General features: G+C 38.9%; 1 protein-coding gene across 2 annotated transcripts in view; it reads right to left on the bottom strand.

Moving 5' to 3' along the window:
* Nucleotides 1-338: 338 nt before the first annotated feature.
* The window catches only part of LOC132380019 (ubl carboxyl-terminal hydrolase 18-like), a 54,589-nt gene continuing 34,837 nt past the window's right edge, over nucleotides 339-20,090 (bottom strand). For both annotated transcript variants that reach the window (XM_059948491.1, XM_059948481.1), the window contains 3 exons: nucleotides 13,541-13,620; nucleotides 7,669-7,720; nucleotides 339-2,125 (listed from right to left, as the gene is read on the bottom strand). In XM_059948491.1, coding sequence (XP_059804474.1) covers nucleotides 7,669-7,720; nucleotides 13,541-13,620 — 132 coding nt within the window. In that variant the 3' untranslated portion in view covers nucleotides 339-2,125. The remainder of the gene's footprint in view (nucleotides 2,126-7,668; nucleotides 7,721-13,540; nucleotides 13,621-20,090) is intronic.

Genomic DNA, 20,090 nt, shown 5'->3' with positions numbered 1-20,090 from the left:
ACTGTTTGGCATAAATAAGGTGCAATTGGTCAGGTTTCCATGTCAACCCAGTGTTCAAGCTGAGCATAAGCTTTGTACAAATTAATCACAGGCTAAGGTGATATGACAATTAAGAATAAATACTTTGTTTTTAGAAAGAATGTTTGTAAGAAGTAATCCAATTTAAAGTTTACTCTCAGAGAAAATATTCTACTTTCTACAGAGATTGAAAATCAGTATTCAAGTCCATCACGACAAAAACAGAAGTAACTTATCAATTGTTAGAATTGATTAAAATTTCTCCAAATGCGAGTACAAAATGTAACAACCGATTTACTGAAGACTAATAAACTCAGTCATTATTTTAGAAGTTATTTATTTTACATATTCCAATACGAAGTCTCTTGTAATTAGTATATAAAAATACAAAATCAATTCAGTCCTTTAATATAGTTTTTCAATCTTTCTCAAATATAACTAAAACAAAAATTTTGCTTTTAGTATTGAGGTTCAAGCTCAACATGAAATCCAAACAACAGTCATCACCCAAAAGTCTGTTCATTAATCATGTGCTGACATATGAATATTGTTGTGGTAGAATATAATAAACAAGTACTGTATCACTGCCCACACGTGTATTGCCTTTTTCTTTGTCTGAGCCAGTAATTAATGAGAGAGGCTTCGGATAAAAAGATCTGAAGATGTTGTGTGATGAGAATTCACACTGAGCTGCAGCAGGGTCAGTCGCGTCTCCAGCTGGGAGTGATTGGAAATCAAGTTCTGCTCCCAGAATTAGCGTGGCACATGTGCACGTGCTTGTGCCACCTACCGATTCTCCTCCTGCTTCAGTCCTCGCTACCTTTCTATCACTGTCCCAGTTGCCCCCCCTTTACTCCATCCTTTCCTTATTCCATTTGATTGCCCTACTCTTCAGTATTCCTCTCCATCACCTCAACATCCACTGCCACTCATTCTCTTTGCAGCTGTTCCTATTGCCAGTTACTCTCCGCCAGCTGCTTTCATGAATCCTTTCCAAAATCTGGAACTGAATTAGGTTTTACCACCCTTTCTGACCACTTGAGTTTCAAATCGAAATCTCCTGAATGCTGTAGTAACATTGCCCTCCGGTGCCAGACCTGTGTTTACCTGTACTGCAACCAAGTTTTACAGTATGATCTGTGTTTCCCCACTATTTAGAGTAGTGTTAAGGAAAAATACTGCATTTTCCTGTGTTATATCCATTATACAATGCAAGATCCATGTTGTTCAGCAGCGAAAGATCTAAACTTACCAGTTTTATAGCCATAACACGATGATCAACTGATCAGTAACATTGTTCCCCAATATTAAATGGTGGCCCACCTATTCCAACCAATACTGTAATTCCAGTTTTATACAGTGACAGACCCATGCCCACTGGTACTATACACCTTCATCTACAACTGCAGTTGGACTGATCTGGTACTGTCCCTGGTCCTAAAACAGGTAACTGATTCCTGGGCTTTGCCAACACCATTGGATTTCTAGCCTGTTGGAATCAAACAGACTGTGTCCAATAACATCAGAGTTTACTCCTTTTTAGTATAGGCTTGTGTGTTTCTGGGAACTGTTGACAAGCTTACAGCTGGAGCTGATAGTCTGGTTGACAGAAGTAGACCTTGTCAGGCTGTGGTGACTAAAATTTTTCCCAGGCTAGACAGTGTTATTGCACAGGCTGCAGTTGTGTATTTTGGCTACAACAGCAGACCAGGATGCTTGCAAAATTAGAATTTAATCATTGGAATGGTGGAAGTCTGTCAAATCAGATATTTCTTTTTTTCCTGTAGCTTCTAATGGTTCCAACAAATTCAGAACAGGCCTGGAGAATCCAATTAGAAAATTCTGCTCTGCAGATATTTATTTTAGATCAATTTTAACTTATAATAGATTTAAATTAACTGGCCTAAGAGCATAGGATGCCATTTTACTAAAAATCAAAGCCATTGAAGATTACTGCAGACAACCCGCTAATGCCCAATTTAAATTTATGAAGCATTTCATTTAAATCTTTAAACAAATATAGGAAAGATAGTCAACAAGTAATGAGATACGAGATTCTGCAATATCCTCTTGATAGTTATATTCCTTCAGGTCTGCTGTGCTGCAGCTGCAATCAAATCAGCATAATTTGCATTATAAAAAAGGAAAATAAATTTAGAATAAACTTGGAAAATTCAGAAGTTATGACACAAATATTTATACTATATATTAAAAAAAGCCATGTATATCTAAAACCAATGTAGATGCAGCTGTTATAAATTATTTTGACAATTTGAAGATTTAACTGTGCTTTTTTTATTATTTCAGTTTGGCACAATCTGAGAGTTAAGAGTTTATTAACATTAGTAAGTTTGAATTTTCAATGAGGAAAATCAATAAAATGCAGAAATTTCTCTTAAAAGACCTTAAGATATAGGAGCAGAATTAGGCCATCTGGCCTATTGAGCCAGCTCTGCCATTTCATCATGGCTGATCCAATTCTCTTCTCAGCCTCATCTCTCAACTTTTTCCCTGTAAACCTTCATGCCCTGACCAATCAAGAATCTATCAATCTCTGCATTAAATATACATAAAAGACTTGGCCACAGTTGCCCATGGCAAAGAATTTCAGAGATTCACCACTCTCTGGCTAAAGAAATTCCTCCTCATCTCTGTTCTAAAAGGATGTCTCTATATTCTGAGGTTGTGTCCTTTGGTCTTATACTCTACCATAGGAAACATCCTCTTCACATCCACTCTATCAAGCCCTATTACTATTCAATAGGTTTCAATGAGGTCACCCCTCATTCTGCTGAATTGTAGTGAATATAGGCCCAGAACCATCAAACACTCTTCATATGACAAGACACTCAAAACTGGAATCATTTTCACAAACCCCCATTGACCCCTCTCCAGTTTCAGCACATTCTTTCTAAAATAAGGGGCTCAAACCTGCTCACAATACTTCAAGTACGGCCTTACCAGTGCTTTATAAAGTCTCAATATTATATCCTTGCTTTTATATTCTAGTGAAATGAATGCTAACATTGCATTTGCCTTCCTCACCACGGACTCAACCTGCAAATTAACCTTTAGAGAATCCTGCACAAGGGCTCCCAAGTCCCCCTGTGCCTCAGTTTTTTTTTGTATTTTATCTTCATTCAGAACACTTTCATTTCTTCTGCCAAAGTGCATGACCAAACCCTTCACAACAGTGTATTCCATCAGCTACTTCTTTGCCCATTCTCCTAATCAGTCCAAGTCCTTCTGTAGGCTCTCTACTTCTTCAGAACTACCTGCCCCTCCTCCTGTCTTTATATCATCTGCAAACTTTGCAACAAACCCCTCAATTCCATCATTCAAATCATTGACATATAATGTAAAAAAATCAGTCCTAACACAGAAAGACCCCTGTGAAACACCACAAGTCACCAGCAGCCAACCAGAAAAAGTTACATTTATTCCCACTCTTTATTGCTTACCAATCAGCCACTGATTTGTCCATGCTAGGATCTTTCCTGCTTATTATTTCGTCAAAGAATTCCAACAGATCTGTCAGACAAGATGTTCCCTTGAAGAAACCATGTGCCTCCAGTTACTGAGAGACCGCATCCTTAATAATCAACTTCAACATCTTCCAACCACTGAGCTCAGACTAACTGGCCTATTGTTTCCTTTCTTCTGCCTCTCCCGCTTCTTCAAGAGTGAAGTGATATTTACAATTTTCCAGTCTTCTGGAACTGTTCTAGAACCTGGTGATTCTGAGGCAAAATTCAGTTTGCCAGTTCATCCGCCATTTTCTCCAGCATCGTTTTCCAGTGGTCTGATATCCACTCTCACTTCTTGCTTATATATATTTGAAGAAACTTTGGATATCTTCCTTTAACATTATTGACTTGCTTACTTTCATATTCCATCTTTACCTTCTTAATGACCTTTTAAAATTGCCTTCTGTTGGTTTTAAAAGCTTCCAAATCCTCTAACTTCCCACTAATTTTTGTCCATTATATGCCCTCTCTTTGGCTTTTATGTTGGTTTTGACTTCTTTTGTTAGCCACGGTTGTGTCATCTTTCTCTTTGAGATGTATATATCCTGTACCTTCCAAATTGTTCCAGAAATACCAGCTATTGTTGCTCTGCCATCATCCCTGCCAGTGTTGTTTTCCAATTAATTCTGGCCACCTCCTCTCTCAGGCCTCTGTAATTCCCTTTACTCCACTGGAGTACTGACACAGCTGACTTTAGCTTCTCCTTCTCACATTTCCGGGTGAATTCAATCATATTATAATCACTTTCCCCCAAGTCCTTTTACTTTAAGTTCTCTAATCAATAAGTGTTCATGGCACAACACCCAAAGCAGAAAAGCTGATCTCCTAGTGGGCTAACCATGAGCTGTTCTAAAAGCTATCTTCTCGTAGGCTTTCTAGAAATTCTCCCTCTTGGAACCGAGCACCAACCTGATTTTCCCAATCTACCTACATATTGAAATCCACCATGACTATTGTAACACTGCCTTTTTGACATGTATTGCAGACCATATCCTTACTACTGCTTGGGGATCTGTATATAACTCCCATCAGGGACTTTTTATCCTTGCAGTTCCTTAGCTCTATCTACATTGATTCGACACCTGCTAACCTATGTCACTTCTTTTCAAGATTTGATTTCGTTTTTTAAACCATCAGAGCAATGCCACCACCCCTGCCTTCCTGCCTGTCCTTTCAATCCAATATGTGTCCTTGTGCATTAAGCTCCCACCTATCAGCCATGATTAAGAGATGCCGATCACATCATACATGTCAGTCTGTAACTTTGCTACATCTACCTTATTCTATATACCACACACATTCAAATACACCTTCAGTCCTGTATTCACCCATTTCAATTTTGGCCTCTTTTATGGTGCAACTCATCTTATTGACTGCAATTTTACCCTATCAACAGCTTCTCCTCACTACACATTTCCTCTATTTGTAAACCAGCTACCTCATCTTTAGTACTATCATCCACCTTTCCTACAATACTTCCTGCACTGAAACGTACGTTGCTCAGGACACCAGTCGCACCATGCTCAACCTTTTGATTCCCAACTTTGTCTGAGGTCTTATCAACATCTGTCCACAACCTCTCCACCAACTGTTCTGACACTCCGGGTTCTATTCCTCTACAACTCTCGTTTAAACACCACTGTGCAGTATTAACAATCCTTCCCACACAGATATTAGCCCCCTATAGTTCAGGTGCAAACTGTCCCTTTGGTACAGGTTGCACCTTCCCTGGAAGGGAGCTCGATGATCCAAAAATCTACACTAGCTCCTTAGCCCTATTTTTAAACTGTATAATCTTCCTAGTTCTGGCCTTACTAGCACATGGCATCTAACTCCCTGAACCTTCTATGCAGAACCTCGTCACTCGCCCTACCCGTGTCATTGGTACCTACGTGGACCACAACCTCATGCTGTTCACCCTCGCACTTAACAATGCCGAGGGCTCGATCCGAAATATCTGAGACCCTGGCTCCTGGGAGGCAACAAACCATCCAGGAATCTCGTGCTCACCCACAGGCCTCCTGTCTGTTCCCCCAAGTAATAAAACCCCTATCGCCACAGTGAGCATCTTCTTCCCCCTTCCCTTCTGAGTCACAGAGACAGATTTAATGCCAGAGACCTGACCACTGTGACTTTTCTCTGCTAGGTCAACACCTCCCCCCCCAACAGTATTCAAAATGATATACCTGTTGTCAAGGGGGATGGCCACAGGGGTACTCTGCACTGGCTCCTTAACCCCTTTCCCCTTCCTGGCTGTCACACAGTCTCTTGTGTGCTACACTTTGGGTCTAACTACCTCTTTATATGTCCTATCTGTCATCCCTTCAGCCAGCCGAATGATCCACAGTTCATCCAGTTCCAGCCCCACCTCCTTAACGTAGATTGTTAGAAGCTGCAACTGGATGCACTTCTCACAGTTGTAGTCATCAGAGACCCTGGAGGTCTCCCTGCCTCCCCACATCCTGCAAGAAGAACATTCCACTACTATGCCTAGCGTCTCTACTGTTCTAACTGCACAGATATAAAGAAGGGAAGGAAAAATTTAAGCTAGAGCTTTTCTTACTTTTTGCTTTCTCTGAATGAAGCCTCTCTTTGCTGAAGTCGAGCTAAAGCCTCAAGATCAAAACTTTGATAGTGTCCACTCAGACGACCGCCTTTGCACTTGCCCTTGCCTATCTTTAATTTGCTCTTGTTAAAGAATCATAAATATGGATTGGTCGCAGGTTAATGTTCATTAATCGGCCGCAACCCACTCGTTGCTGCCTTTTCTAATCGGGCAGTGGGCCTGATTGAAATCCCTTCCTCTCAATCTTCCAATGTCCAGATTGGTCCAGATGACAGTGGATAAGAGTCAATGTCTTCATGGTGTAATGGCAGTCTAAGATGCTGAACTGGAAGCAAATTTAGCATGCTGATGTTTAGGTTAATTTAATTTCTCAACTGTCCCATTATAGGTAGATTGCTGGCTTATTTGGTTGTTTTTGTTCAGAGCATGGCCTTTTTGTAGGGTTGTTTTATATTTAAGATTCAGCATTTTACAGTAACATAATTTGTATATCGATGCCAGAATTGAATTACATTCTAATCAAACAGTTCTATAAGACGATCTATCATTCTGCAAACCTTAACTTTATTTTAAGATAGTGGCAATATCTTTTGGTTTTTAAGTAACTTGCAAGAATAACTAAGTCTGTGAAGAAGTATTTAACTCAAAACAGGAGCTGCCAACCAGAACTTCTTATTTGTGCATTCCTTTCTCCTTTTCATCTCACTATTCTCCCTACCTCTTTACAACAGAGATGAAATCTCAATCCAGCAATGATCCCCATCAAAATTCTAACAGATACACTGTAGGTTAACGCAAGTACCCTTAGAAGTCTGCTATGGAAAAATTAATTGTGCAAAAATCAAATACAGTATAACAATTAGCTTTATTCTCATTAGCAACTGCTGTATAACTAAAAGATGAAAACATTATTTCCAAATTCACATGATCTAATACCCTATATATCATGTCTCTTATAAGATCAACCTTAGCCTAAACCATAAGAGTGGTTATGGTCAGATACTCATCAAACCAACTGCTTTGATCTTTAGCTCCAGATGTGTTAGATTGTATTTTTATTATTTCTTTGCAGGATTGGGACTTCACTGCACTTTTTGTCGAAATTGCTCTCAAATGAAGAGCTTATTAGGGGCCAATCAGTTTGGTGAATGAGGAGTCCAATACTGGGGAGATTTCTTTTTTGACAGAAAACTAATGAACTTGATAAATTTTATGTCAATCCAATCCTCAGTTCTGAGAATAGCTTTAAAATAAAAATTCTGATCTAAATGACTAATGGAATTTAAATTCTCTATCTACCAGAATGCTATCAGAGGTCATATTTAGGGATCTACAAGAATCAACCAGGATGCTACTATGCCCCTTGCTTTCATGAACTTCATTTGTTTTTTATATTGTAAGCAGAAGAATCACATTGTACTATATGTACACTAAAATGAGATTGAAGCGGTTAATAACAATGGAAAGATCCTTTATTTAGCAAGATCATTGCCTGAATCTCTTTTCAAGTCAGGAAATATATTGCATATTTTCTTAAGCAATGAATGACTTACGTACCTAAGGTAATCGCTCCATTCCACGGTAAAATAGAAGATAAGCTGTTCCACCGCTTTGTAGAATGCAAAACAATAAAGTTAGATAGTTCAAGGAAACACACATACATCCTTGCATTAATAACCATTGCATCAGGATTGCGATGTTTGATCTAAATCCAGGATAGGATATTCTGTTGGTGGTAGCATGGAACTTGCTTGTAACTTTGCCCATTGCTTGGAAGCAGAGGATGGCAATGGTGTTTCGCATTGAAGAGTGAGACCTTGTTACATATGTGTTTCAAATTTGTCAATAACCCATTGTGGACTAGATTCTAAATGTTAAACTTGGCACCAAATCCTCCATGCCCATTTCAAATTTGGGAAAGCCAAGTATTTGATTGATCCAAATGAAACTCATAAACCCAAGACGTCAACATCTCCCTAAGTGCTGCCCGACCTGCTGAGTATCTTAAGCATTTGCTGTTTTTAATTTCAGATTTTTTTTGCTTTTCAGATACAGTATTTGACAAAATTAATCCAAAAATTCGTTCTGGACTTTCAAGATTCAAAAATAATATTCAGTCCAGGGTGAAACAGGCAATTTTGCAAAGACTAATAATTTCAATTATATTTAACAGTTTTGTATGCACTCTTGGAATGCAGACAATGCTGTCAAGACCACTATTTATTTAATGGATATTATCAATTCTCCTTGGGGAACCACCTTCTTGAACTGCTGCAATGCATCTGTGATAAATAATGTCCGTTTTTCAACTTCTATACATAGCAATGTTTATTCTATATTGTATTATTTTGGTGCATATTTTTGGCAGAGGATAAGCTTAAAATACCCATTATTCGATTCACAGTAAGCAGACAGCAGAGTAAATCGCTGTTTATCAGGAGAAAACCCAGATAGATTGTCTTTTAACGACTTGGAACAAAAGCCGCACGACTGCGCAGGCGTGTGACCTCAGAGAGCGGAAGGTTTAAAAAGAACACCGCCATATCCAGTGGGCAGCGGAGTGAGAGGGTACAGAGTGATAGGGCTTTGGCTCAATGGGCTTAGGCAGAAACAGAAAGAGGTTTTCTGCAACCGTTGAGTCTTAAAGTAAAGGGGTAAGTTTATTTATTGAGTAATAACAATAGCATTAGAGGTGTGCATCTAGGATTAGTGTTGTGCTTGGAGTGCCAGATGTGGGGCCCCTGGGAGACTCCCAGCCTCCCCAAGGATTACATCTGCACCAGGTGCATTGAGATGAGGCTCCTTAAGGACCGTGTTCAGGATCTGGAGCTGCAACTTGATGATCTTCAGCTAATTAGGGAAAGTGAGGAGGTGATTGATAATATCTACCGAGAGATAGTGGACAGCACCTCTGTGACAGTCCCCCCCCAGAAATCGATATATCGTTTTAGACACTGTTGGAGACGTTGACCTGACAGAGGAAGACCACAGTGAACGGGACTCAGGCACTCTGCCCAGTGCCGTGATCAAGAGAGCAAGGAGAAATGCAGTAGTTATAAGGGATTCCATAGTGAGGGGAACAGACAAAAGATTCTGCAAGCCAGACAAGGATACCCAGATGCTGTGTTGCCTCCCTGGTGCCAGGATACGGGATGTCTCAGATCGGGTCCAGAGTATTCTGAGGAGAGAGGGTAAGCAGCCAGATGTCTTGGTACATGTTGGTATCAATGACATAGACAGGAAAAAGAGAGAGGAGGTCCTGAAGGAAGATTACTGGGAACTAGGAAGAAAATTCAAAAGCTGGACCTCCAGAGTAATAATCTCAGGATTTCTGCCTGAGCCACACACTAATGAAGGTAAGAATAGCAGAATTAAGCAGATGAATGTGTGGCTAAGTAACTGGTGCAGTGGGCAGGGCTTCAAATTCTTGGATCATTGGGGGAGATCACTGGGATATTTTGGGGGAAGGTTTGACTTATACAAAAATGATGGGTTACACCTGAACTCAGATTGTATTAATATCCTGGTGGGATTGTTTAATATAGCTGTTAGGGAAGGTTTAATCTAAGTTGGCAGGGTGAAGGAAACCAGGGTGTTAGGGTGAAGGAAGAGGAAAAATAAAATAAGTCAAAGATACCGTACAGCAAAGATGGGAAGAAGGACAGGCAGATGAATAGACGGTAATTTGCTGTGCGATAGAAATATACAAAATTGGTAACAGATACTGATCTAAATGTACTGTACTTAAATGCCTGCAGCATTAGAAATAAAGTGGATGACCTTGTTGTACAGCTACAGGTTAAAAGATATGACATTGTAGCCTTCACTGAGTCATGGCTAAATGATGGATGTGATTGGGAGCTGAATGTCCAGGGATACACAATGTATAGGAAAGATAGGAGGGTAGCTAAAGTGGGTGGTGTGGCCCTGATGGTAAGCAATGATATCAAATCAGTAGAAAGAAGGGACATAGGATCAGAAGAGGTAGAATCCCTATCAGTCAAGTTAAGAAATGGCAAGGGTAAAAAGACAATAATAGTAGTTACATACAGGCCTCCGAACAGCAGCCAGGATGTGGACTACAAGTTACAGCTGAAAATAGAAAAAGCGTGTCAGAAGGATAATGGCAAGATAATTATGGGAGATTATAATATGAAAGTGGATTGGGAAAGTCAGGAAGGTACTGGATCTCAGGAGAGGGAGTTTGTAGAATGCCTACGGGATTGCTTTTTGGAGCAGCTTGTCCATAAGTCCACCAGAGGATCGGCTGTTTTGGATTGGGTGCTGTGTAATGAACCTGAGGCAATTAGGGAGCAAGAGGTAATGGAACCCCTTGGAAGTAGTGATCATAATATGATCGAGTTCGGTTTCAAATTTGAAAAGGAGAAGCTGGTATCAGGTGTATCAATATTTCAGAGGAACAAAGGAAATTACAGTGGTATGAGGGAGGAACTGGCCTAAGTTGATTGGAAAAGTAAGCTAGACGGAGGGACAGTAGAGCAGAATAGGATGAAATTCCTACAAGAAATAAGGAGAGTGCAGGAAAAATATATTCCAAGAGAAAAAGAAAATCATGAATGGAAAAATGGCACAAATGTGGCTAACGAGGCAGGTTAAGGCTAAAATAAAAGCAAAAAAGACAGCGTACAAGGAAGCAAAAATTAGCGGGAAAACTGAGGACTGGACGACTTCTAAAAATTTACAGAAGGAAACTAAGAAAGTCGTTAGGAAAGAAAAGATGAATTATGAAAGGAAGTTGGCAATTCATATAAAAAAGGATACTAAGAGTTTTTTAAAAATATATGAAGAGCAAAAGAGTGACAGGGGTAGATATAGTACCGATTGACTGGCGAAATTATAATGGGTAACAAAGAGATGGCACAGGAACTAAATGAGTATTTTGCATCGGTCTTCACAATGGAAGGCATTAGCAATGTACCTGATAGCCAGAGGTTTCAGGGAATAGAATTAGGTACTGTCAAGATTACTAGAGAGAAAGTGCTTGAAAAGCTAAACGGTCTAAAGACAGATAAGTCTCCCGGACCAGATGAGGTGCACCCACTGATTCTGAAGGAGGTGGCTCTGGAGATTGTGGGGGCATTGGAAAAGATCTTCCAGGAATCAACAGACTCTGGCATGGTTCCGGAGGACTGGAAGGTTGCAAATGTAGTTCCACTGCTTAAGAAAGGGGGGAGGCAGCAAAAAGTAAATTACAGACCTATTAGTCTGACATCGGTAGTTGGAAAATTATTGGAGTCGATCCTCAAAGACGAGGTTATGTAATACCTCCAGGTGCATGACAAGATAGGCCTAAGCCAGCATGGTTTCATGAAGGGAAGATCCTGCCTCACCAACCTATTGGAACTTTTTGAGGTAATCTCAAATAAGATTGACAAGGGAGAAGCTGTGGATGTTGTATATTCGGATTTTCAAAAGGCGCCACATAAGAGGCTGCTTAATAAGATGAGAGCCCATGGAATTACAGGAAGGATATTGGAATTGGTGGAGCATTGGCTGATAGGCAGAAAGCAAAGAGTGGGAATAAAGGGATCCTATTCTGGTTGGTTGCTGGTTACTAGTGGTGTTCCGCAGGGGTCAGTGTTGGGGCCACTTCTTTTTAGACTGTATATTGATGATTTAGATTATGGCTTAAATGGTTTTGTGGCTAAATTTGCGGATGACACCAAGATAGGTGGAGGAGCAGGAAGTTTTGAAGAAACAGAAAGGTTACAGAGAGACTTGGTCAGTTCAGGAGAGTGGCAAAGAAATTAGATACCATGTTGAGAAATGTACAGTTGTACATTTTGGAAGGAGAAATAATCGGGCAGATTATTATTTAGGGAGAAAATTTAAAAATCGGAAGTGCAAAGGGTCTTGGGGGTCCTCGTGCAGGATACCCTAAAGGTTAACCACCAGGTTGGATCGGCAGTAAGGAAAGCGAATGCTATGTTGGCATTCATTTCAAGAGTTATAGTGTATAAGAGTAAGGAGGTGTTGATGAGGCTCTATGGGGCACTGGTGAGATCCCATTTGGAATACTGTGTGCAGCTTTGGGCCCCCTATCTTAGAAGGGATATACTGATGTTGGAGAGAGTTCAGAGAAGATTCACGAGGATGATTCCTGGAATGAAGGGACTAACTTATGAGGAGCATCTGTCGGCTCTTAGACTGTATTCATTAGAGTATAGAAGAATGAGAGGGGATTTAATAGAAACATTTCAAATGTTGAAAGGGTTGGACAGAGTAGATGTGGAAAGGTTGTTTCCCTTGGTGGGTAAGTCCAGGACAAGAGGCCACAGTCTTAGAATTAGAGGGTACCCATTTAAAACAGAGATGAGGAGAATTTCTTTTAGCCAGAGGGTCGTGGATTTATGGAATTCATTGCCACATACAGCTGTGGAGGCCCGATCATTGAGGGTGTTTAAGGAGGAGATTGATAGATATCTAGTTAGACAGGGTATCAAGGGATATGGGGAAAAAGCTGGAAATTGGAACCAGATGGGAGGATAGCTTAGCTCATGGTGGAGTGGCGGAGCAGACTCAATGGGCTGAATGGCCTACTTCTGCTCTTTTGTCTTGTGTGATCTTGTGATTATGTTAAAATGTGAAGTTTTACATTAATATGTTCAGTATAAACAAAAAGTGATGCAAATATTTAGCAATTCAGACAACATATTTTAGAGTAAATAATTGAGCCAATATTAGAAATGAAACAATTTTTCAGATGCACGAAAAATAGTGAGGGGGGTGAAGGCAAAGAGAATACAAAAGCTTTGTATTAGAGATAAAATGACAAAAGAGGTGCAAGAAGTTGGAAATGTGACAGGGTAAAGAAATAAATGTTGGCCAGGAGGAGTAAAGCTGCATCAAAAAAATTTAGTTTACCATGACTGCCTGGCCTGCTGAATATTTCCACAGCCACAGTATATTAATTTAGTTTTAAATACAATACACCTTCTAAAGCTTTTCTCGGAAAAAAAAGTTAAAACAATGATAAAACCGTAAAATTTGTAACAGAAAGAAACCATTTTGCTCTACTCTGCCATTCAATCATGGCTGATTTCTTTTTAAAATCCCATTCTCCTGCCTTCTTCCCATAACTTTTAACCCATTTACTAGTTAAGAACTTATTAATCTCTGCCTTAAGTACATCCACTGACTTGGCCCCCACAGCACTGTAGCAATGAACTCCACAGATTCATCACCCTCTTGCTGAAGGAATTCCTCTTCATCTCAATTTTAAAGGGACATTCTTTTATTCTGATGCTGTGCCCTTGGATCCTGGACTCTCTTATTAATGGAAAGATTATCTCTACATTCACTCTATCCAGGCCTTTCAGTATCAATCCTTTGATATGATCATTAAAATTAAATTAGGCACTGATATCTAAATTATGCAAAGTAAATGGGATACATTGCAATAACATACCTTTCAAATCCACTTCGACGTGAAGATTCTGGATGAGTCTGTTCCGATCCAAATGTACTTTTTACATCTTCCCATGTGGCCTATCAGAGATAATTAATAATACAAATTAGTGCACACGATGTGATAATCCAGGTATAACGATACTAGCTAACTGATAGAACACATTTCGACTTCCGGTAAGATGGCGATTGTTTAGCTGCTCCGAACTTTTGCTCCGTCATTCTCCCTATCTTTGCACTATATGTCTCCATTCTTAAACCTTAGTTAGGAATTTTATTAGGTCTCTTATACTTGCCTGCGAACACATCTATCTTATAATGTCTACCAAAAGTACTAAAACCGGGAAAAAGGAAACTACGGCTTTGTCGACTGACATTCTCGCTGCTTTGGAAAGCATTGAGAAGATATTTTAAAGGAATTTAGAACTTCTTTCAACCAGCTGGATGTCAAATTGGATCGGATCAACGCTAGAGTGGACGAACATGCTGAACATTTATCTCGCATCGACTCGACTTCTGAGGATTTAAAACGCCATGTTCAATACCTTGAAACTTTCTGCTCCAGTCTAGAGGAGAAGAATTGGAAACTTTTTTCCAAAATGGTGGATCTTGAAAACCGGAGCAGACGTTGCAATCTACGAATTCTTGGTTTGCCAGAGGCCACCGAACAGAGTTCTCTTGTGAAATTTTTTTCCGATTTTCTCTGTGACATTTTTGGGAAAGAATTTCTTCCAAATCCACCGGAGCTTGAAAGGGCACACAGGATCTACGTTCCCCGCACAATTCTGGGTTCCCACCCACGACCGGTAATTTTGTGCTTTCAATACCAGGTGAAAAACCGTTTGATTATGGAGGCACGCCGCAGAGGTACTTTTGCTTTTCAAAATTCAGTCATTCGTTTTGTGGAGGATTTTGCCCCCCAGGTTCTGAAGATGCGTGCTGAGTTTAAAGGCGTAATGAAAGTGCTTTTTGATCGTGGACTTAGACCCTCCCTTTGAAATCCAGCCGATCTCCAAATTACGCTTACTACTGGAGAATATAAGTGGTTTAAATCAGTGAAGGAGGCTGAGGCATTTGTTGGAAGTCTTTCGGCCATCCAGTCTTCTTCGGAACCTGTTCGGACCTTCTAAAATGGTGGATAAGTACCTCTCGTAGTAAAATTATTTCTTCCGGACTCAGACTTTACTTGAATAACTCAGACATTATCTATTGAAACTCTAAGGGCTATAGACAATCTCTCCCTGGACTTGGTGCGTTTCTTCTAAATAGATAATCTGAGTTTAATGTTTCTCTGTGGACGTTTAGATTGTACTTGTGTAATCTATTTTATTCTTGTATAACTTTATCTATAGAGTTCTACAATTGACTCTAACTTGTTTTGGAGGTTTGGAGCTTTTATTGAAGGCCTCTCTGTTGGTTGATTCACAGTTTAAGTTTTGCTTTTTTTTCTGTAAATGGTTGATAAGTACTCTCCTCGAATCTATAATTTCCCCCTTCCTCCCTTTTTTTTCTTCTTTTAATCTTCTATAATTTTTCGCGGGTAGGTTAGTTTTGGTTTTCTTCTGATTTTCTTTGTATTAAGTTTTATACTTCTGTTGAAGTTGTTCCTATTTGTAATTATGTTTTCTAGTGCATAAACTAGTTACCATTTCCGTATTTATACGGAACTGTTGTTAATGACACAGAACTGGAAGTCATATTTGGGTTAATTTTTTTGGTAGAGCTAGCTGCTTTTTTTGGTAGCCGTCTAGTTTTGGGTTGCGAGGGTGGGGTGAGTTCTCCAGTTCTAACACTACTCACTGTTTCTTTTGCTTTCCTTTGTTACTCAGGACATGTTTATGTTTTGATTCTACGAATCTATGTTTACATTTTTGCTCCCAGACTGTCATTGTACTGTTTGATTTTTTATATACCTGCTACCTTCTATGCATTAACAATTGATAATGGCTAGTACACTTAAATTGGTGAGCTGGAATGTAAAGGGATTGAATTATCCTGTTAAAAGAAGGAAGGTACTCTCACATATTAAACAACTCAAAGCTGACATTGCTTTCCTTCAAGAAACTCATATTCGTTGTTTTGATAACTCCCGGCTTTTGTCAAAGTGGACGGGTCAGCATTTTCATTCATCCTTTGCCGCCAAAGCTGGGGGGGGGGGGGTGTCTCCATCCTTATTAACTCAAATATTCCTTTTGAACTCCATAATAAGATATCTGATACAAATGGCCATTTTATTATTGTTTCTGGTAAACGATATAATACTGAAGTTGTACTAGCAAACCTGTATGCCCACAATTTTGATGATGTTAATTTTTTTGAACTTTTTTTTCCTCACTACCAGACTTATACTCATACTCTCTTATACTGGGTAGTGACTTCAATTGTTGGTTAGATCCTAATTTGGATCGATCGTCCTCTGTTACTAGACCACCTACTAAATCTGCCTTAGCTATCCAATCGTTTCTCTCTAATTATGGTATCTCTGATATATGGCGTTTCCTTCATCCTACTGAGAGAGATTATTCTTTTTTTTTCACATGTTCACCATACCTTTACTAGAATTGACTACTTCTTACTCGATATCCAACTCATTCCATTTGTCTATTCTTGTGATTTTCAGAGTATACTGATTTCTGACCATGCCCCAATTACTCTGTCTTTAAACTTTCCTGGTCTCCCTCAGAGGAATAAACACTGGCGGTTTGATTTGACTTTATTGTCGGATGATGATTTTCTAAAATTTATTAAGGATCAGATAACCTTTTATTTTAACACCAATGCAACACCTGAAGTGTCATCCCAGATTGTCTGGGATGCCATGAAAGCATATTTGAGGGATCAAATAATCTCCTATACAGCAAATCTTAACAGAAAGTCCTGTGCAGATCGATTAGACCTCATTAACCAGATTAAAGAATTGGATCAACTGTATGCTCAAACTAAGAATCCTGAACTATACAAGAAGTGTGTAGAACTTCAAACTAAATTTAATCTTCTGTCTACTCAACCTGTCGAACGCCAACTTCTCGAAAGTAGAGTCGCTTTTACATTCATGGTGACAAATCTGGTAAATTTCTAGCCAATCAGCTGAGACGTTCCAAAGGCAAACAACATATTACAAAGATCCAGAAGGAGAACAGAGACTTTACATCAGATCACTTAGAAATTAATGACGCATTTAAAAATTTCTATTCTCGACTTTATTCCTCTGAATCTTTGAATGACAATATCACTGTCGATCATTTTTTAAATAATCTGAATATTCCTTCGCTTTCATCTGATTTTAAAGCCAAACTTAATGCGCCTATATCATCAGAAGAAATATCTTTTGCAATTTCTGCATTTTCCTCAGGGAAATCTCCTGGACTTGATGGGTTCCCCGTAGAATTTTATATATCATTCTCTTCACTTCTTTCTCCTCAGTTATTCTCAGTATTATCTGACTCATTTAATTACAGCAAATTGCCACCCTCTTTTAATGAGGCATCTATTATCCTTTTATTAAAAAAGGGTAAAGACCCAACAGAGTATTCCTCGTGTAGGCTGATTTCTTTACTTAATGTTGATGTTAAAATCTTGGCTAAAGTTTTGGCTTATAGAAACTGTTGTTCCCTCTGTTATTTCTGATGACCAAACTGGTTTTATTAAAAACCATCTTCCTTTTTTTAACATTCAGTGTTTAACATTTTATATTCACCTCCAACTGGGATTCCTGAATGTGTTATCTCCCTCGATGCGGAGAAAGCATTTGATCGTATAGAGTGGAACTACCTTTTTGCAGTTTTAGAAAAATTTGACTTCGGTCAAAGTTTTATCTCTTGGATCAAATTGCTGTATTTGTGTCCTACTGCCTCTGTTTTAACTAATTTTCAGAAATCCCAGTTATTTAATCTCAAACGTGGCACCCGTCAGCGATGCTCTTTAAGTCCCTTTCTCTTTGATTTGGCTATAGAACCTTTGGCGATAGCATTTCGAAACTGTCCTGAATTGACCAGGATTTGGAGAGGGGGTGCTGAGCATAAAGTTTCTCTTTATGCTGATGACTTATTACTTTTTCTTTCAAATCCATCTACATCCTTACCTCCAATGTTTTCACTTCTTGACCAGTTTAGCCAGTTCTCTGGCTAGAAACTTAATTTACATAAGAGCGAACTTTTCCCAAATAATAAAGAAGCACAAGAATTAACATTTCGTGATCTCCCTTTTAAAGTAGTTCATAATCAACTTACTTATCTTGGGATTACTGTCACAAGGAAGTTTAAAGATCTCTTTCATGAAAATTGTGCCAATCTTTCATATACTATAAAACAGAGCCTGTTACAATGGTCACCTCTATCTATGTCTTTGGTAGGTCGTATTAATGTTGTTAAAATGTATGTTCTCCCTAAACTTTTATATTTATTTCAATCAATCCCAATTTTTATTCCTAAATCTTTTTTTGATTCCTTAGACTCTATTATTTTGTCATATCTGTGGAAGAATAAGCTCTCTAGAATTAATAAAGTCTACCTCCAAAAACCTAAAAAAGAGGGTGGCATGGCTTTACCTAACTTTCGTTTATATTATTGGGCAGTCAATATACGTTGTGCGACCTTTTGGTCTTTTTTCCATGACCAACCCAAGTGCCCTAATTGGGTGGCAATGGAGTTGAGCTCCACTAAAGAATTATCTATCTCTGCACTTCTTGGCTCTGTACTCCCTAGTAGTTTGTCCAGATTAATAGTTAATCCTCTTGTTAGACACACTTTGCGTATATGGGCTCAGTTTAGGAAATTTTATGGTTTTCATGGTTTTTCAGTTTCTAACCCTATCTTACATAATCCCCTTTTTTTACCTACTACGTATGACTCAGCATTCCATGATTGGTATAGGAAGGGCATTAGACATTTTGAAGATCTTTTTATTGATAATCGCTTCGCTTCTTTTCAACAGCTCTCTGCTAAATTCAATCTGCCCAATGCTCATTTTTTTTTAGATATCTCCAAATTAGACACTTTATTGTTCCTTTAATTCCTAACTTCCCTGAATTGCCTGAGAAAAATGTTATGGACTTATTTCTTTCCATTAATCCACTAGGTAAAGATTTAATATCATTTATTTGAGATAAATTAGCAGCCTTACGACGTGCCCCTGTGGATAAAATTAAAATGGCATGGGAGCAGGATTTAAATACCTCCTTATCTGATGAGACTTGGGACTCGATTCTCAAATCGGTTAATTCAACCTCTCTTTGTGCTCGCCACTGCCTTTTACAGTTTAAGATTGTTCAGAGAGCCCATATGTCTAAATCTAAATTATCTCGATTTTACCCTAACATTAGTCCGCTTTGTGATAAATGCAAAAGAGGCGAGGCCTCTCTCATTCATATGTACTGGTTTTGTCCTAGCTTGGAGAAATTTTGGAAAGATGTCTTCATAACGTTATCATATATTCTGAATCACCACCTAGAACCAAATCCTTTAATTGCTTTGTTTGGTTTCTGGGGTGAGACAGATTTACGTCTGAGTTCGACTAAGTGTCAAATATTATCTTTTGCCTCTCTCCTGGCTAGACGTTTAATCCTCCTTAGATGGAGAGATGTTGCCCCGCCCACGCATGCTCAATGGCTTAATGATATTATGGCCTGCTTAGACCCTGAAAAAATTCATTATTCAGTTCTTCATTCGGATCTAAAGTTCCATAAGGTCTGGTGACCTTTTATTGAGTACTTTCATAACCGTCCCCTTAACTAAGGTTTTTTTTCCAGTCCCTTGCTTTCAGCTCCTTTTTCTTTTGGTAGTAGGCACTATTACCTTCTGTTGCTAAGTGTATTTACAGCTTTGGGGGTTTGATTGTCCTGATTTATATTCTCTATATTGTGTTGTGGTTGGTCTGGAGTTTTTTTTTGTGTTGCGAGGCTTGGGGAGGATACTAATTTTTCATGTCTTCAATTTGGGTGCTTTCTCAATTATCTTTCTTTGTATCATATTGTTATTGTATGTTTATTTTTGCACTGTATCAATGTTCTTCATTTTGATCTGGGTTTTTTTAATCTGTAGTTATGTAGAAAATGTATAAAAAAAACTAATAAAAAAAAACACATTTCACATAAATGGCAAGTGTCAGACTCAGATTCCATCAAGTTTACTTCTTAATTTCATAAGCAATTAAAGGACTGCAGTTTCAAAGGTACATTTAATGTCAGAAAAATGTATACAATATACATCCTGAAATTCGTTTTCTTCACAAACATCCACGAAAAGAGGAGCACCCCGAGGAATAACAGTTAAATGTTAGAACCCCAAAGCCCCCACCCAGCTCCCCCCCATGCATAAGCAGCAGCAAGGCAACAACCCACCCCCCACCAGCAAAAAAAATCAGCTCCCTCCATCAAACACGCGAAGCATGCAGCAAAACCTCATTAAAGACACAGACTTGCAAAGACTCTTTCCCTAATTGTGTATCATTTGTGATTAAATATTAAAATGAATATCAAACAGTTGTAAATCAAGGCAACTGGACAGGCTAGAAGACGTTTTGCCTCTCATCCAAGAAGCTTCTTCAGTTCTAAT

The sequence above is a fragment of the Hypanus sabinus genome, chromosome 2, assembly GCF_030144855.1.
Source record: "Hypanus sabinus isolate sHypSab1 chromosome 2, sHypSab1.hap1, whole genome shotgun sequence".
Taxonomy (NCBI): Eukaryota; Metazoa; Chordata; class Chondrichthyes; order Myliobatiformes; family Dasyatidae; genus Hypanus; species Hypanus sabinus.
The sequence above is the reverse complement of the archived record's forward strand: the minus strand, read 5'-3'. Positions and strand labels throughout refer to the sequence as shown.